Source organism: Sorex fumeus, unplaced genomic scaffold, assembly GCF_029834395.1.
Source record: "Sorex fumeus unplaced genomic scaffold, SorFum_2.1 ptg000232l, whole genome shotgun sequence".
NCBI classification, from domain to species: domain Eukaryota; kingdom Metazoa; phylum Chordata; class Mammalia; order Eulipotyphla; family Soricidae; genus Sorex; species Sorex fumeus.
Genome location: NW_026606289.1, coordinates 366533 through 384248, shown reverse-complemented (window position 1 = coordinate 384248; position 17716 = coordinate 366533). Strand labels below are relative to the sequence as shown.

General features: G+C 48.6%; 1 protein-coding gene across 1 annotated transcript; it reads right to left on the bottom strand.

Annotated features, from left to right (window-relative positions):
• Positions 1 to 2345: 2345 nt before the first annotated feature.
• On the bottom strand, positions 2346 to 2639 carry LOC130017955 (uncharacterized). The gene has a single exon (XM_056108735.1). The coding sequence runs from the start codon at positions 2637 to 2639 to the stop codon at positions 2346 to 2348; it is 294 nt and encodes a 97-aa protein (XP_055964710.1).
• Between the last annotated feature and the right edge of the window lie 15077 nt (positions 2640 to 17716).

The following is a 17716-nucleotide window of genomic DNA, read 5'->3' as shown; positions in this document are numbered from 1 at the left end:
CACAGGCCTTCTATGTGTGGGTCCCTGGGTTCAATCCCCAGCACAGCTGCGAAACATCAGGAATGTCAGGACTGTGAGTGATGCGAGGGTGGGGAAAATTGGGTCATGAATTTAGAATTTGGTTTGCTTTATTTACAGTTTCCAGGAAGAGAGTATGGAGACGGAGGTTCTTGACAATGACTAGTTACATGTATGTTCACTACATTACTTCCCCAATGCTGATGTTTCCTGAAACATGTGTTAGATTTCACAATTTTCAAACTTTTTAAATGCTTGGTAGAAGCTGGGGATTTGGTCCAGTGCAAAAGTATTTGCCTTGTATGTGTGTGGCCCCTGGCTCAATCCCTGGCATCCCCCCAGCCCACATATATACATTTCACTACCTGGTATGCCTCTCCCATGTACATTTAGCAAATAAATTAAAGAGAAGATTATAAATAAATAGAAGGAACTGAACAGTACAGTGGTAGGGCAACTGCCTTGCACACAGCCAACCTAATTTCAATTCCCAGCATCGCGTATAGTTCCCCAAGCCCCACCGGGAGTGATCCTTGAGCGCAAAACCAGGAGTAAACCCAGAGCACAGACAGTTATGACCTCAAAATTTTTTAAAATGTATACAATTGAGAACTAGACAATTCTCAACTAGCACAAGGAAGTGAGTGTCGCCAATAAATGATTGGGGGTGGGGTGTGGGGCGTGGCAGGGGTGCTCATGGGCAGAGCACTGGCATGAGGCTGGGGACTGTATCCCCAGTGCTGGCTGTGCCTCCTCCCTCAAAAAGGAAAACAAAGATAAAGACAGAATCCTAAAAGCTACTGGAGGAAAAGCAGAGTGGGATTCTCCATAAAACTATCATGGCAGGGGCTGGAGCGATAGTACAGCAGGTAGGGCATTTGCCTTGCATGCGGCCGACCTGGGTTCAATTCCCAGCATCCCATATGTTTCCCCAAGCACTGCCAAGAGTAATTCCTGAGTGCAGAGCCAGGAGTAACCCCTGAGCATTGCTGGGTGTGACCCAAAAAGCAAGCAAACAAGCAAGCAAGCAAGCAAGAAACTATCATGGCAGACCAGAGAGGGTGATATATGCAAGTGCTGAATGGAAAGTATCAGCATCCAAGAATACTCCTCCTGCTATGCTATCACGCAGACATGATGGAGGAAGAAATCATTTTTCAGACAACCATCAGAGGAATTCACCACCACTGGCCCACCAAGAGATACTTCAGGAACTTCTAGCAAAAGGAAAAGAAACCTCATATGGAAGCAGTAGCACAGTAGCACTGTCCTCCCATTGCTCATCGATTTGTTCGAGTGGGCACCAGTAATGTCTCACAACAAGTTGTGAGACCTGTTGTTACTGTTCTTGGCATATCAAATATGCCACGGGGAGCTTCCCAGGCTCTGCCATGTGGGCGGGATACTCTTGGTAGCTTGCTGGGCTCTCCGAGAGGGGTGGAGGAATCGAACCTGGGTCAGCTATGTGCAAGGCAAATGCTCTACCTGCTATGCTATCGCTCCAGCCCCACTTCTCTGTAAATATAAGAAAATATGTTGGTGTTGTAGACTATAGTATGTTGTAATCTCTTAGTATTGGTTTAGACAATGAACTATTTCCTACTGCAGTCTTTTTTTTTTGCTTTTTGGGTCACACCTGGCGATGCACAGGGGTTCCTCCTGGCTCTGCACTCAGGAATCACCTCTGGCGGTGCTCAGGGGACCATATGGGATGCTGGGAATGGAACCTGGGTTGGCCACGTGCAAGGCAAACGCCCTACCCGCTGTGCTATTACTCCAGCCCCTCCTACTGCAGTCTTTCTTGGAGCTGAGTCTCCCAAAAAGCCTGACGACTGTTCCACTCTGCTTGGTAGAGCAAAGTGCTGCTCCACAATGGAGGTAGTATAATATCTAAAAGTCATAAAATGTGGACAACAAAGAGATTAATCACTGGGATTCTATTTTCTTTTTCTGTTGTTTTGTTTTTGGGCCACACCCGGGGCTGCTGGGGGTGGGGGTGTTCCTCCTGGCTCTACAGCCATGAGTCACTCCTGGTAGTGCTTGTGGAGCCATATAGGATGCCATGGATCAAATCCAGGTTGGTCGAATGCGAGGCAAGTGTCCTGCACACTGTGCTATTGCTCCAGCCCTGGGATTCTATTTTCAGCTTTATGGATTCTTTCCTTATTATCTCCATTCTGTTGAAGTTTAGAAATTTTTTAAATTGCATTTTTCGATTTTAAATTATATATCACTATCACTGTCATCCTGTTACTCATTGATTTACTCGAGTGGGCATCAGTAGCGTCTCCATTTGACCCAGCCCTGAGATTTTAGCGTCGTAAACTTTATGCTCTCTCTCTGCGGATGCGGCACGCCAGCTGGAAGTCCTCGGGAATAATGGTGACACACTTGGCGGGGAACGCGCAGAGGCTGGTGTCCTCGAAGAACGCCACCAGGTAGGCCTCACAGGCTTCCCGCAGCGCCGTGACGGCTGAGCTCTGGGGTCTTGAAGTCCTACGCGATCTCGAGCACCAGCCGCTGGAACGGCAGCTTGAGGATGAGCAGCTCAGTGGACTTCTGGTACTGTGGATCTCGCGCAGCACCATGGTGTTGGGTAGGTAGCGGTGCGACTTCTTCATGCCACATGTGGCTGGCACACTTGCGGGCCGCCTTGGTGGCCAGCTGCTTGCGGGGCGCCTTCCCGCCCGTTGACTTGCACGCCATCCTCTTAGTATGAGCCCTCTCGTTCTTCCCAACTCAGCTGGAGACTCCTTCAGGGTTAGGGAAATGAGACCCATTTTAGCTACTGTTGTTGGCATATTTGGTACGTCACAGGTGGCTTGCCAGGCTCTGCCATGCGGGCTGGATATCCTCGGCAGCTTGCCAGGCTTTCTGGGGCAGAGATGGAGTCTTTTGGGTCGATCTCTAATCATCCCTGCAGGTGTTCCCAGTCTACCCAATGCAAGCTCCTGGTGACTGGCCTGCTGTAATAATTTGTACGCTGACAACACGCACCTGCCTGTGTCTCCAGGCAGCGCTGGGGCATCTGCGGCCGCAGGTTGATCTCCTTGAGGTGGATGGGATGCGCCCGGAGGTTGTTGAGTAGCTTGCAGAGCAAGACCCCATCGCATAGGGTTTGTGCCAGGTCGAACACCTGTGCCGAGTCCCAAGTCACTCGGTGGTTGGCGGACAGCGTCCTGCAGTGGACAAGTCATTGTGCGGGCTACTGTCACTGTTCCATGCTCGATGGTGTTGTGACTTAGCCCAGCCCGGGGATGCAGTGATGCTGCGGACGCCACTGCAGTATTTCATCATCCCGCCAACGCCACTCTGTCTTAATCCCGCAAAGCAGCCGGTGATGTCCAGCAGGAATCATGCACAAAGTTCCAGCAGGGATCACACGTGGAACTCCATGCCTGGTGCGCTGAGTCATGCATCATCCAGAATGAGATGGTGAGCTGGGTTCGGGAGAGCGCGAGGGGTTCGACAGGCATTGGCGCCATCTTGCTTCTAATAATTATATATACATATATATAATTATATGTACATATATATTTTTTAAATAGAGCTAATTTCTGGTGTGCTGTCAGCTGTGCTCACTTATTATTGGCAGTTTCCCTTCCATTACTGAATATGATTGCAATAAATGTTGAATATTATTTTGTTCAATTCAACATTTGGCTCTAATCAGGGTTGATTTATATTAATTTTCTTTTCTTTTGATACTGGATGATGTCCTAATTCTTGTGTTGAAAATTTTTGGAATATATCCCAAATAATTTATCTATTTTATCCTGAGTCTTGATTTATTTTATTCCCCTAAAATATGTATTTGATTTATTTTCACACTTCAACTCGGTTGAAGTCATACTAAAAAAAATCTGTCTCTGGTACAAGCTGAAATGTCTACTCAGTTCTTTTGCCTTTCATTGGAAAGTTTTATTCTGACTTGGGCATGTGGAATTCAGAGATTAGTTAATATATTTAGGAATAGTCTACATACAAAATTGGTTGTAACTTTGCCATCACCTTGCTTCCTAGCTCTCATTATTTTAAAAAATTAAGTTATAATTTCTGTGGCTCTAGTTGTCTCAAACTGTGATTTGCGCTTTCCTGAGGGCCAGGAAGGTATCAAGTTTTTTTTTTCTACAGGAGGTTTAGTTCTCAGGGCAGAAACTACTCTAAAAGGCGGAGCTTATACACTTTCGCTGCTAAATCTCACCTTCAGCCTGCCTGGTTTGCTATCTGCTCCAATGACTTCAGGGAGTTAGAGTCGAAGCTGTTGTTTCTGTCGATATTTTCTACACTTCAGAGTTGTTCTGCAGGGGGGGGGTATAGTGCAAGCAATGTACTTGCCTGGGAGGAAGCCGGCCTCTTTAGGTCCCCAGCACTGCAGGTGGTCCCAGAGCACCCCCAGAAATCACTCCTGAGCACAGGGCCGGAAATGGCCCCTGAGCACCACCAGGGGTGGGCTCCAAACCCAAAAATGATAGATGTGCAAGTACGCTGAATGCAGCAGTATCTGCTGATTTCACGGAGAAGCCGCTCTTGATTAAAATACAAACCCCTTCATCTGAACCAGCTTTCCTGCCCGCATCCCAGCATTCCCCTGTTCTCCATTTGCTCTAACCCACCGACCCTACTGACCTTTCGGCAACCTTTCAAAATCATTCTCTTTTTCTCCCTGAGAGGATTTTTGCTTGCTTCATTAAGCTTGATAGTTCTGATCCTAACTGCACTGACATATTTGCTCTTTTCTCATTAAATTATAATTTTCTGTCAAAAAATAAAGAGCAGGGGCTGGAGAGATAGCACAGCGGGTAGGGTGTTTGCCTTGCACTGTTTCTGTCGATATTTTCTACACTTTAGAGTTGTTCTGTTGTTACTGTGTCTGGCATATCGAATACTCTCGGTAGCTTGCCGGGCTCTCCGAGAGGGGCGGAGGAATCAAACTCGGGTCAGCCATGTTGGCCGCTTGTAAGGCGAATGCCCTACAGTTGTTCTGCAGGAGGGGGGATACTGCAAGCAATGTACTTGCCTGGGAGGAAGCCGGCCTCTTTAAATCCCCAGCACTGCAGATGGTCCCAGGTTCGATTCCCAGCATCCCATATGGTTCCCTGAGCACTGCCAGGAGTAACTCCTGAGTGCAGAGCCAGGAGTAACTCCTGTGCATCGCCAGGTGTGACCCAAAAAGCAAATAAATAAATAAATAAATAAATAAATATAAAAAATTAAAAAATAAAGAGCAGGAGCCAGAGTGATGGTACAGTGGGTAGGGCACTTGCCTTGCATGCGGCCAACCTGAGTTTGATCCCCGGCACCCCATATAGTCCCCTGAGCACTGCCAGGAGTGGTTCCTGAGCAAAGAGCCAGAAATAATCTCTGAGCACCACTGGGTGTGGCTCAAACTGCCCCTTCCCCTCACAAAAGCAAAGAGCCCAAACTTTCAGTAATTCTATGATTGAGATATATTTGTTTCTAGGATTTTGTTGTATAAATAAATAAAAAATAAAGGCCCTCCCGTTGATCGTCGATTTGCTCGAGCGGGCCCAGTAACGTCTCCATTGGAGACTTTGTTGTTACTGTGTCTGGCATATCGAATACTCTCGGTAGCTTGCCGGACTCTCCGAGAGGGGTGGAGGAATCGAACTCGGGTCGGCCATGTTGCCCACGTGTAAGGCGAACGCCCTACCCGCTGTGCTATCGCTCCAGCCCTTTGTTGTATATTTTCATATATATTTGTATATTGTCTACGGCCATACCACCCTGGTTATATTTTCACAAAATATATATTATAGAAATATAACATTTTCTATAGATGCTTATAATACTTTAAGGTCATATATACTGCTTTAAACCTGTTTGCATTTCATTTTCACTTAGTGCTGTGAATGTTGTCCTATGAAAATAGAGATGGGTTTGTAATAAAAAAAATGAAAGTGAAAACTACGGACCAAGGAGATAGTACGGAGGTAGGGTGCTTGCCTTGTATATGGGCAACCCCCACCTGGATTTCCCAGCATTACATATATGCTTCCTTGAGCACCACCAGAATAGCCCCTGAATACCACTGGATGTGGCTCCAAAATGAATAAAAATAGGCAAGGGGCCAGAGGGATAGTTCAGTGGGTAGGGTATTTGACTTGCCTGCAGCCAACCCAAATGGGCACATGCAATTGCTAGAACCAAATGGGGTCTTTCCCAAACCCTTCCAGGAGTGATCCCTGAGTACAGTGTCAGGAGTAAGCCCTGAACATAGCTGCATGTGGCCGCCAAACCAAAAAGAATATATACATAAGCCATTTTCCAGTAGCTTGGCAGTCACACCCACCAACTGCCCCCGGCGCCATATAATCTCATCAACGGCCAAGATTCAGAGACTATAAAACAAAGCTCCCAGAAGAAAGTGACACAGAACCCCCTGGCCTTGTGCCAGGCTATCTTCACCAGGGCCCCTTGAGGGAGGGTGGGTTGAGTTTCCTCTCTGCCCCAAGCAGAGCCCTGGCAGCTGAAAACCTTCAGAACCCAGCCACAGCCATGCTCAAGGCCTCAAACATGAAAGAAACAGCAGAGGAACCCAGGTATGCGGGACCTGGGGCTGAGATCTCCAAGTCTGCTCAGATCGGGACTGGGCCTTCTCCACCAAGATCCCCCATTTTCCAGAAGTTTGGCAGTCACACCCACAAACTGCAGCTGGCAGTACCATGTAAACCCATCAACGGGCCAAGACGCAGAGACTATGAAACAAAGCTCCCGGAAGCGATCTCTCATAGTCTAGCCCACTAATGTACCCAAAGCAGCACACATGTGTTTGATTTTAACATATTTGCTTGTATTCTCTTATATACATTCTCTGTCCCTCTCAGAGAGCCCGGCAAGCAACCAAGAGTATCCCGCCTGCACGGCAGAGCCTGGTAAGCTCCCCGTGGCGTATTCAATATGCCAAAAACAGTAACAATAACGGGTCTCATTCCTCTGACCCTGAAAGAGCCTCCAATATGGCACCATTGGGAAGGACAAGTAAGGAGAGGCTGCTAAAATATCAGGGCTAGGACAACTGGAGACATTACTGGCGCCCACTCAAGCAAATCGATGAACAATGAGATGACACTGATGACAGTGATGAGATATATATATATATTATATATATATATATATCATCACGCAAGAATGAAGTCTCACGGAACCCAGATAATGCAGAACTTTGTGACCTTGGGCTCTGAACTCACCGGAACCCGGAGCAGAGATCCTCTGCCTGCTTCACCCCAGTCTCTGGTGACTCAGGGATCACACCCATAAGCCACACCCTGCCAGCACCAGATAATCTCCTCATCGGCTACCCTCCAGAACTCACGGGTGCTCCTCCCAGACGGGAGTATAAAAGAAGGCTCCCAGAACCATACCACCAGACACTGCGCCAGGCTGTGGGGCAGGTGAGAGTCCTCCCCACCCCAAGGGACCCAGTCCCGGCAACTGACCACCACTGCCCAACCACTGCCATGTTCCAGGCTGCTTTGCGCAACGCGACACATTACAAGACACTTTCTACCTATTTATGCCTTTCGGAGAGCCCAGCAAGCTATGAGAGTATCCCGCCCTGGCAAGCTCCCCATGGTATATTCGATATGCCAAATATAGTAATGACAAGAAGTCTCATTCCACTGACCCTGAAAGAGCCTCCAATCTTTGGGAAAAGATGAGTAAGAAGAGGCTGCTAAAATTCAGGGCTGGGAGGAATAGAGACATTACTGGCATCCACTCGAGTAATTTGACGATTAACGAGATGACAGTGATACAGTGAGATATATATATATATGTATATATACACCTATATAGATAGATACAGATATAGATATAGGCAAAAACACTGAATGGACACCTCTCCAAAGAAGACATAGGTGGTCAATAAGCCCATGAACAAAATCTACTCTTCATCTCTTACTACTGGGCAAATGCATCAAAAGAATAGTGAATTGATTCAAGTCCTGGGAGTCATTAGGAAAGAGAAGAGACGGGCCAGGTGGGAGGCCACGGAAAGAAGGCACCCTGGTGTGAGGGGCCCTCAGTGTGCTGCAGCCAATCTACGGATCCTCAAAAAATTAACAATAGAGGGGCTGGAGTGATAGCACAGCAGATAGGGTGTTTGCCTTGCATGCGGCCGACTGGGGTTGGATTCCCAGCATCCCATATGGTCCACTGATCATGGCCAGGGGTAATTCCTGAGTGCAGGGCCAGGAGTAACCACTGTGCATCGCCGGTGTGTGACCCAAAAAGCCAAAAAAATTAACAATAGAAATGTTAGGGTCTGGGAGGTAGAGCACATGACCAAGAACATGCCTCACGTTCGAGGCCATGAGTTCAGTCTTAGACACCACCAAGCATGGCCTGCTGACCTGAGCACTGATGGGTTAGGCCCACATCTCTGGGCTGAGGATCCCTGGGAGTGACAGCTGGGCCCCAGCACTGCTAGGCATGGGTCCTAGAACAATGAGAGAAATCCAGCCAGGAGAGATAGCACAGTGGGGAGGGAGTTTGCTGGGTTCCATCACTGGCATCTCCAATAGGAACCCCTGAGCCCATCACGAGTGATCCCTGAGTCCAGAGCCAGGAGTAGGCCTTGAGCATCACTAGGTATGACCCCAAAACAAAATGAAACAAAAGGCCAAAGTGATAGTACAGCTGTAGGGCACTTGCCTTCCACTTTCAATACACGACACCCACCCCCTGCCCTCCACATCACATAAGGTTCCCGGGAGGAACCCCTGAGCACCACCGGATATGGCCCCAAAACAAACAAGCAACAATAAAAACACCCAAAAGAAATCCCATACAATCTAATTAGTTCATTCGAAATATTTACAACCCATGTTTTGTGTATGTGTGGGGGGTGGGGGGGTCTTTCAGGCAGTACTCAGAGGACCTGAGGATCATCAATTCAATCTCTATTCCTGAGATCATGGTTCAATCTCAAGGCTGGTGCTATGGACCACTAAGTCTACATGGGCCAGGGCCAGTGATAGAACTTGGGACCCTGTGTTTACAAAGCCGCCAGCAGGTCAACCCATACCTGCGGGGTGAGTGCATCAGCAGCCTGATGGTGCCTTCAGATTTCCAGGTACCCCAAAAATGCTTCTGTGCCTCTGGCCAGACCCCAACAACTTGGGGCCAAGTTTACAAAGAAATTAAACAGCCAAAAGTTAGGGATGTGGGAGCCACACCCACAAACCACCTCCAGCTCAGATATATATATATATATATATATATATATATATATAAGCTCATTTATTAGCCTTATTTCAGAGACCCATAAATCTCAAAGGAGATCAAAGACACAGTTAGATCAAAAGATGGAGGAAAGCGGGAACCTGTGACTGAGATCTCTCTCATCTAAGGCCAAGACCCAGAGACTATACACTAAAGCTCCCGGAAGAGAGCACTGCAGAATGTCCTGACCCCATGTCAGGCTGTCTTCACCAAGGCACCTCGGAAGGGGATAGGTTGAGTTTCCCTCCCTGCCCCAAACAGAACCCCGGCAGCAGAAAACTTCCAGAACCCAACTGCCACCATGTTCAAGGCCACTCTCCACACCCAAGAAGGGACGAGCCTCGCCCAAGATGGGATGAACCTCACCCAAGAGTGGAACGGTAAGAAAACCCAGGTATGCGGTAACCCGTGACAGATCTCCAAGCTCACTTGGATCGGGACTGGGCCTCCTCCCCCCAAGTCCTCAGTTTTCCGGTAGCTTGGCACTCACACACACAAACTGTAATCTCATCAACAGTCAAGACCCAGAGACTACAAACTAAAGCTCCTGGAAAAGAACGACACAGAATTTCCTGGATATTATATTCTATACATAACAAGCAATACAAAACAAATAGTCTAACATTGCCTTTTCAGTGGTTTTTAGTGGTGGTGGGACTGGTGTTGAAATATCGAATATAGCACTGCGGTAGGGCGTTTGCCTTGCACGCAGCCAACATGGCCAACCCGAGTTCGATTCCTCCGCCCCTCTTGGAGAGCCCGGCAAGCTACCGAGAGTATCTTGCCAGCACGGCAAAGCCTGGGAAGCTCCCCATGACGTATTCGATATGCCAAACACAGTAACAAGAAGTCTCATGATGGAGACGTTACTGGGCCCGCTCGAGCAAATCGATGAACAATGGAAGGACCATGACCGTGACCATGAACCAAAGTAGGGAGAGAGTGTGGGGGAAATTGCCACACAGGCAGGAGAAGGGTTGGAATGGGGGTGGGGGGCCGGGGGAATACTGAGGATTTTGGTGGTGGAAAATGTGCACTGGTGAAAGGATGGGTGTTTGATGATTGTATGACCGAAGCTCAAACATGAAAGTTTTGTAACTATATCTCATGGTGAATCAATAAAAAGGGGGAAAATAATAATAAAATAATAAAATAAAATTAACATTCTGAAAATAAAATAAGTAATGTGGAGTTTATGCCCAATTCAATCAACTTAGTCAATGGCTGAATAAATAGCAGTACTTCTACATTTTTTTTGAAAAAAAAGCACTTACAGCTATGCTGTGAGCTAGCTCGCTGGACCACAAAAAGTGATTTCTAAATGCTCCACTATCACTGGCAAGAGCCAAGAAGTGGAAAAGAGGAATTCCTGCGACTGGCCGCCTGGGGCACACAGGGAAGCACAGAGCCCTGGGTTTGGGCTCCAGCACACACAGCTTTCCTAGCTGACCAGGTGTAGGCCTGGGAAGGCCACTGGGGTGGTGGCCAGAGAATCCTGGAAGAAGTCCTGCCATTTGCAACATGGATGCACCTAGAAAATAGGGCAATTAATGAGATCAGCCAGACAGAGGAAGCAATACCAGAGGACTTTACTCTTATGTAGCATATAAAGGAAACAAACAGATGAATACATGAAACAGTAAATTTTGTAGCTATAGATACTTTGCTCTTACTAAAAGGCAAAGGGGGGTGGAGGTTGTAAATGAGGACCAAGAGGCTAGCATATATATCTGTCATCATCCGCACCTAAAATCCCTGCTAGAGCACAGTTTCATTTCATTTCATCATCCTGTTAATCTCGGCCCCGGAACCCGCGTGGCTTTGTCCCTCTGCCAGTACCTTCAGGTGTGCAGAGAGTGGTCTCAGCATGGTGGTGGCTGGTCCTGGAGGTCTCCGGCTGCCGTAGCCCTGGTCGGGGCGGGGAGGAAAGCTCAACCCGCTCCCCTCCAAGGGACTCCGGGAAGGAACACCTAAGCGCGGGGGCAGAGACTGCACTGCTCTCGTCCGGGATCTGGATTTTATAGTCTCTGAGTCTTGGCCGCTGATGGGATTACACGGCGCCAGGGGGCCAGGTGGTGGGTGTGACCCCCGCCTACTGGAATTTGGAGGATCTGGGTGGAAGATGCTCGACTCCAATTCGAGTAGGCTTGGAGGTCTCGGCCCCGGAACCCGCGTGGCTTTGTCCCTCTGCCAGTACCTTCAGGTGTGCAGAGAGTGGTCTCAGCATGGTGGTGGCTGGTCCTGGAGGTCTCCGGCTGCCGGAGCCCTGGTCGGGGCGGGGAGGAAAGCTCAACCCGCTCCCCTCCAAGGGACTCCGGGAAGGAACACCGAAGCGCGGGGGCAGAGACTGCACTGTTCTCGTCCGGGATCTGGATTTTATAATCTCTGAGTCTTGGCCGCTGATGGGATTACACGGCGCCAGGGGGCCAGGTGGTGGGTGTGACCCCCGCCTACTGGAATTTGGAGGATCTGGGTGGAAGATGCTCGACTCCAATTCGAGTAGGCTTGGAGCACAGTACACTGCAGTAAATGATGAGTCTGGGGCAGGAGAGCACTTGGTGCCTCCTGCTCCTGCCTTGTAAGTATGAGACTAAGAGCACTTTGGTGCCACCTGAATGCACCGGGCATGATCCAGGCAGCTCTCTGCTCTGTCATTAAGGTGCCACTGGTGACTTTTGGCCACATCCCAACCAGAAGCAGGCAGACACCGCAACGGAGAGGTGAACATCAAAGCAAAACAGATGTCTGTTCAGCACCACAACCAGTAGTGTATACCCCCACAATACACAGAGATGAACCTCGTCGTGACCCCCAGGACACACTACAGAGTGTGTGTGCACGGCTAATGGGTATAATGCACAATCTGCACCCCAACTAAATGTGCAGGGACCGCCACAAGTGTGTGTGACCATAGTCATCACACAACACCAGAGGGAAGGACACAGAAACCAAGCACTCAATTACAGTGGAGCGCCACGAGGCATCCAGGACACAGCCACAAGACCAGACAAAACAGTTCACTGGGCACAGTGAGAACTAGAAGACACACATCATAGAATGAAGAAATCCACGAAATGAGGCAGGAGCATGATTTTAAGAAGATGGCCACTAAGAATATTCCAGAATTGATAAAAAGACACAAATTTACAAACCAGGAGCCCAGTAAATGTCGTCGATTGCCTCGAGCAGGCCCCAGTAACGTCTCTTTCATCCTAGCCCTGAGATTATATTCAAGGCTCTTTAGGAGAATGAGACCCATCATTGTTACTGGTATTTGGCATATTTGGTAAGCCACGGGGAGTTTGCCAGACTCTGCCCTGTGGGCAGGCTACATTCGATTGCCTGCAAGTTTGTCCAAAGTAGGAATGAGACAATAAGATGTCATAAAAAAAAAGTTCTGAAAAGGTGTCGCGCGGCCTCGAATGCGGCTGCGCGGTTCCGGGATCTGGATTTTATAGTCTCTGAGTCTTGGCCGCTGATGGGATTACACGGCGCCAGGGGGCCAGGTGGTGGGTGTGACCCCCGCCTACTGGAATTTGGAGGATCTGGGTGGAAGATGCTCGACTCCAATCCGAGTAGGCTTGGAGGTCTCGGCCCCGGAACCCGCGTGGCTTTGTCCCTCTGCCAGTACCTTCGTGTGTGCGGAGGGTGGTCTCAGCATGGTGGTGGCTGGTCCTGGAGGTCTTCGGCTGCCGGAGCCCTGGTCGGGGCGGGGAGGAAAGCTCAACCTGCTCCCCTCCAAGGGGCCCCGGGAAGGAACACCCAGGCGTGGGGGCAGAAGACTGCACTGTTCTCGTCCGGGATCTGGATTTTATAGTCTCTGAGTCTTGGCCGCTGATGGGATTACACGGACCAGCCACCACCATGCTGAGACCACCCTCCGCACACATGAAGGTACTGGCAGAGGGACAAAGCCACGCGGGTTCCGGGGCCGAGACCTCCAAGCCTACTCGGATTGGAGTCGAGCATCTTCCACCCAGATCCTCCAAATTCCAGTAGGCGGGGGTCACACCCACCACCTGGCCCCCTGGCGCCGTGTAATCCCATCAGCGGCCAAGACTCAGAGACTATAAAATCCAGATCCCGGACGAGAACAGTGCAGTCTTCTGCCCCCGCGCCTGGGTGTTCCTTCCCGGGGCCCCTTGGAGGGGAGCGGGTTGAGCTTTCCTCCCCGCCCCGACCAGGGCTCTGGCAGCCGAAGACCTCCAGGACCAGTAAATGCCAAAAAGGAAAAAACAGGGGTATACTCATACCAGACGCAGGATCTGGAAAACAGGCAGAGAAGCAAAGCTGGTTACCTTTAACATCACAATTTCCAGACCAAATGCTGACTTCTCTGTGGTGAAATCCAGAAGATGGATACAATATCTTCAATACACTGAGACAATAACTGTCAAGGAGAAAAATAGGTCCCATTAATAACCTTAGCAGCGGGGGCTAGGGAGATGGCTTAGTGAACAGAATAAAGGCTTTGCATGCTGGAGCCCTGGTTTGATCCCCAGCACTGCGTGGTCACCTGAAGATTGCCACCGGGACAGAATGCCAAGCACCACCAGATATGCTTCAAACCCAACAAAAAGATCATCAGTAGCTGAAATATCTTCCAGTTTCTCCAAAAGGTCAGTAAGAACTGGAAGAAATGAAGAAATGAATGCTTTCAATTTCAGTGGCAAAATCCAGAATTTATTTTATTTCTTTAATTAATGTATTTTTTGTTGGGGGGGGGAGTGTCACACACAGAGGTTCATGCAGTGCCAGGAATCAAACATGTGCCCCCTGCACTCAGACCACCAAGAGCTCTCTCCAACTCTCCAACTTCAAATTTTATACCCAAGCTATCAATTGTGAGGTTATACTAAAGACCCTTTCTGACCCAAAAGAATTCCATTTAGTTCCTCTGCATCTTTCTCTGGAAGCTAACAGAAAAGGCATCAAAAATATGCCACCAGCACCAAAAAGGAGCCTAAAATGAGACAGAGATTGAATCTGGAAGCGGGTCCCCCCAAGAGAGAGGCCAATGCAATACCCAGAGGCTAACCTGGCAGGCTTGTAGTAGTCACGGGGTCTCTGGGCTCACAGAAAGTGTGATGTCTCTGAGCAGTCTGGAAGTCACACAGATAGCTGGGGAAAGCACTGACCTTCCATGAGAACAGGTGGCACAGGGGCCCGAGGGAGGCAAGTGTCCAAGAGCAAGGACCATTCACCAGCATGGTGACTTGTGTCTCTGTGGACTTGACAATGTGAATTCCCAGGAATGATGTAAACCAAGGAACTGGGTAGCATCCTGGAACTTACATCATCTTTTTGGTGTTTTATGGCGGGGAGAGGCACACCTGGCCCTGCTTTGGGCTTACTCTTGGCTCTGTGCTCAGGGGTCACTCCTAGTGGATTTGTGAACCCTCTATGGGGTCAGAGTTAGAGCACAGATTGGCAGCATGCAAGGCAAGCGTCTTGCCCTCTAATCTATCTCTGCAGTTCCTACATCTCTTTTTGAATTGGGGGTGGACCCTTCCCACCCTCTCTCAGGCAGTGCAGGCAAGGAAAGATATACCATATTTCCAAGTGCAAAGCCAATAGATAATTTGTAACCCAAAGAAAGGAAGAAGCAGCACTAAGAACTAAGAGAATGGACCGCAGTGTCAGCACAAAACCTTATGTAGCCAGTTCGCTCTTCGAACCAGGCCTTTGCAAACGTAGCCTGGTTTGGTACAGGTATATGTTATGAACAGGGTTGACATTGTTAAATGGTTGGGAAACCAAAAGAATGTTGCATGACACGTGAAAATGAGCCCTGAGTCCACTCGCTGCGGCGCTTGTTTCCATCGGCAACGGCTGCTCTGGTGCCAAACAGGCCGCTCTGCAACAGAACTGCCCGCCTCAAAGACTTCCTCCCTGACTCTTCACAGGAAGAATGTGCTGACCCTGCTTGACCCTGGCTCCCTGTTTTACCCTATATAGACACTGAACAGAGAGAGGAAAAATGGTTTCCAAAGGGAGTGGGAAATAGGCGGCATTTGTTTGTAATGACAAGTTCTCTAATAGGGATTGCATTTAGAAATACAATCTAAAATTCAAACCAACACAGAAGACATGTTGGTGAAAAGAGAGAAATCTGGGCAGGAGAAAGAACAGGTGGAAGGCGCTTGCCTTGCAAGGGGCTGACTCAGATTTGATCCCGGCACCCCATATGGTCCCCTGAGCCCTGCCACCATGACTGATCGTTGAGCACAGAGCCAGGAGAAAGCCCTGAGCACTGCTGAGTTTTGCCTTGTAGGCATGATGCCAAAAATCCTTTTCTGACATCACACCACATATCAGTGTGATCCAGTTAGCACCGGGGTTGGGGGTTCCTTGCACAACCAAAGGGCATGAGCCGAAGCGCAGTGTGTGACCTCATCATATACACAGCGGAAAGGGAAAGGGAAAAGGGGAAGGGGAAGGGGAAGGGGAAGGGGAAGGGGAAGAGGAAGGGAAGGAAAGGGGAGGGAAGGGGAGGGAAGGGAAGGGGAAAACGGGGATACAAATGAGGCATAAACATATATAAGCAAGGGCAGGAAAGGAGTTGGGAAGGAAAATGGAGAAACAGGAGACGGTGAAGACACTTTGCACGCAGCCAACCCTGTTTCATTCTCTGGCACCACATGGGGCCTTCAAGCACCTTCAGGAGTGATCCATGAGCCAGAAGTAAGCCCTGAGCACAGGTGCAGGGAAGATGGTTCGAAGGCAGGAGCTTAGACTTGATATGCTGGAGTCACAGGTTCAATCCTGGTCTCCAACTCTAGCGAGGACAATCCGTGGACACCAGAGCACCAAGCCAGGAGTGACCAAAAAATACCTACAAACAAAAAACCCAAATCAAACAAAGTTAGAACACCGACTGATGAAGCATCTAATAACAAAGTCAAGACAACAGAAAACAAAATATAGAATGAAAGCATCAAAAGTGTCACCTTTGGGGCTGGAGCGATAGCACAGCGGGTAGGGCGTTTGCCTTGCACGCAGCCAACACAGACAGCACAGGTTCGATTCCCAGCACCCCATATGGTCCCCTGGGCACCGCCAGGAGCAATTTCTGAGTGCATGAGCCAGGAGTGACCCCTGAGCATTGCCGGGTATGACCCAAAAAAAAAAAAGTGTCACCTTTATGTGAAAACCTTTCTAAACAATACTCAAACCAAAACCCCACAGAGGAAAATATTTTTAAATGTTAAATTATGTAACATTTCACTATGACTCAATAAAAGGGGTGAAAAATAAATTACTATGTAATTTTTGAAAATCTTATGAGTAGAAAAGCATATGGCTGGGGACTGAAGTGGTAGTACAGCAGGGAGGGTATTTCTTGCATGCGACCCACCTGGGTTCAATCCCTCACATCCCATATGGTCCCCTGAGCAATACCACGAGTATTTTCCTGAGTTCAGAGCTAGGAGTAGCCCTTGAGCATCGCCGGGTATGACCAAAAAATTTTTAAAAAAATTTTTATTAGTGAAACACCATGAGGTAGAGTTGTAGACTTACAAATTTTTGTGCTTGGGTTTCAGTTATACAATGATCGAGGACCCATCCCTCCACCAGTGCCCATTCTCCACCACCACTAATCCCAGTATCCGTCCCTCCCCCCATCCCCCCATCCCACCCTGCCCCTGTGGCCCCTTTTGTTCTCTCTCTCCTTTTGGGTGCTGTGGTTTGCAACAAAGGCATTGCGTGGCAATCATGTTCGGTCTATAGTCTACTTTCAGCATGCGTCTCCCAACCTGGGTGGATCTTCCCAACACCCTTTATTTGGTGCTATGACCAAAAGAATTTTTTTAATCATATGGCTAATAAAAAGCAACTTAAGGGTTGTTTCAAACACTTGAATTTCTAAAAAACAATCTCAGCATGTTTTTCGCTTTTGCAGCACACCTGGCTCTGAGTTCAAGGGTTACTGCTAGCGGTGCTCAGAGGAACATATAGGACACCAAGAATTGAACCCGAGTTGGCCTCATGCACAGCCATACTACCTGCCTCCTATACTATATCTGTCCCGCCTCAGCATATTTTTTTACTATTTTATAATTGCTTGCTTGGGTATATTGTTATTTTACATTTTTAAATTTTTTTTTATTTTTTAAATTTTTAAATGAATCACTGTGAGGTACAGTTACAGACTTACAAACTTTCATGCTTACGTTTCAGTCATACAGTGATCAAGTACCCATCCCTCCACCAGTGCCCATTCTCCACCATCAATGATGCTAGTATCCCTCCCACCACCCCCACCCCATTCCACCCACCCCACCCCGCCTCTATGGCAGGGCATTCCCTTTTGCTTTCTCCTTTTGGGTGTTGTGGTTTGCAATAGAGGTATTGAGTGCCTATCATGTTCAGTCTAAAGTCTACTTTCAGCTCGCATCTCGCATCCCAAGCTGGCCCTCCAAGCATCCTTTACTTGGCAGTCCCTTCTCTA

Coding starts and splice junctions, on each gene's coding strand:
- LOC130017955 (XM_056108735.1), bottom strand. CDS start 2,639: ATGAAGAAGTCGCACCGCTACCTACCCAACACCATGGTGCTGCGCGAG.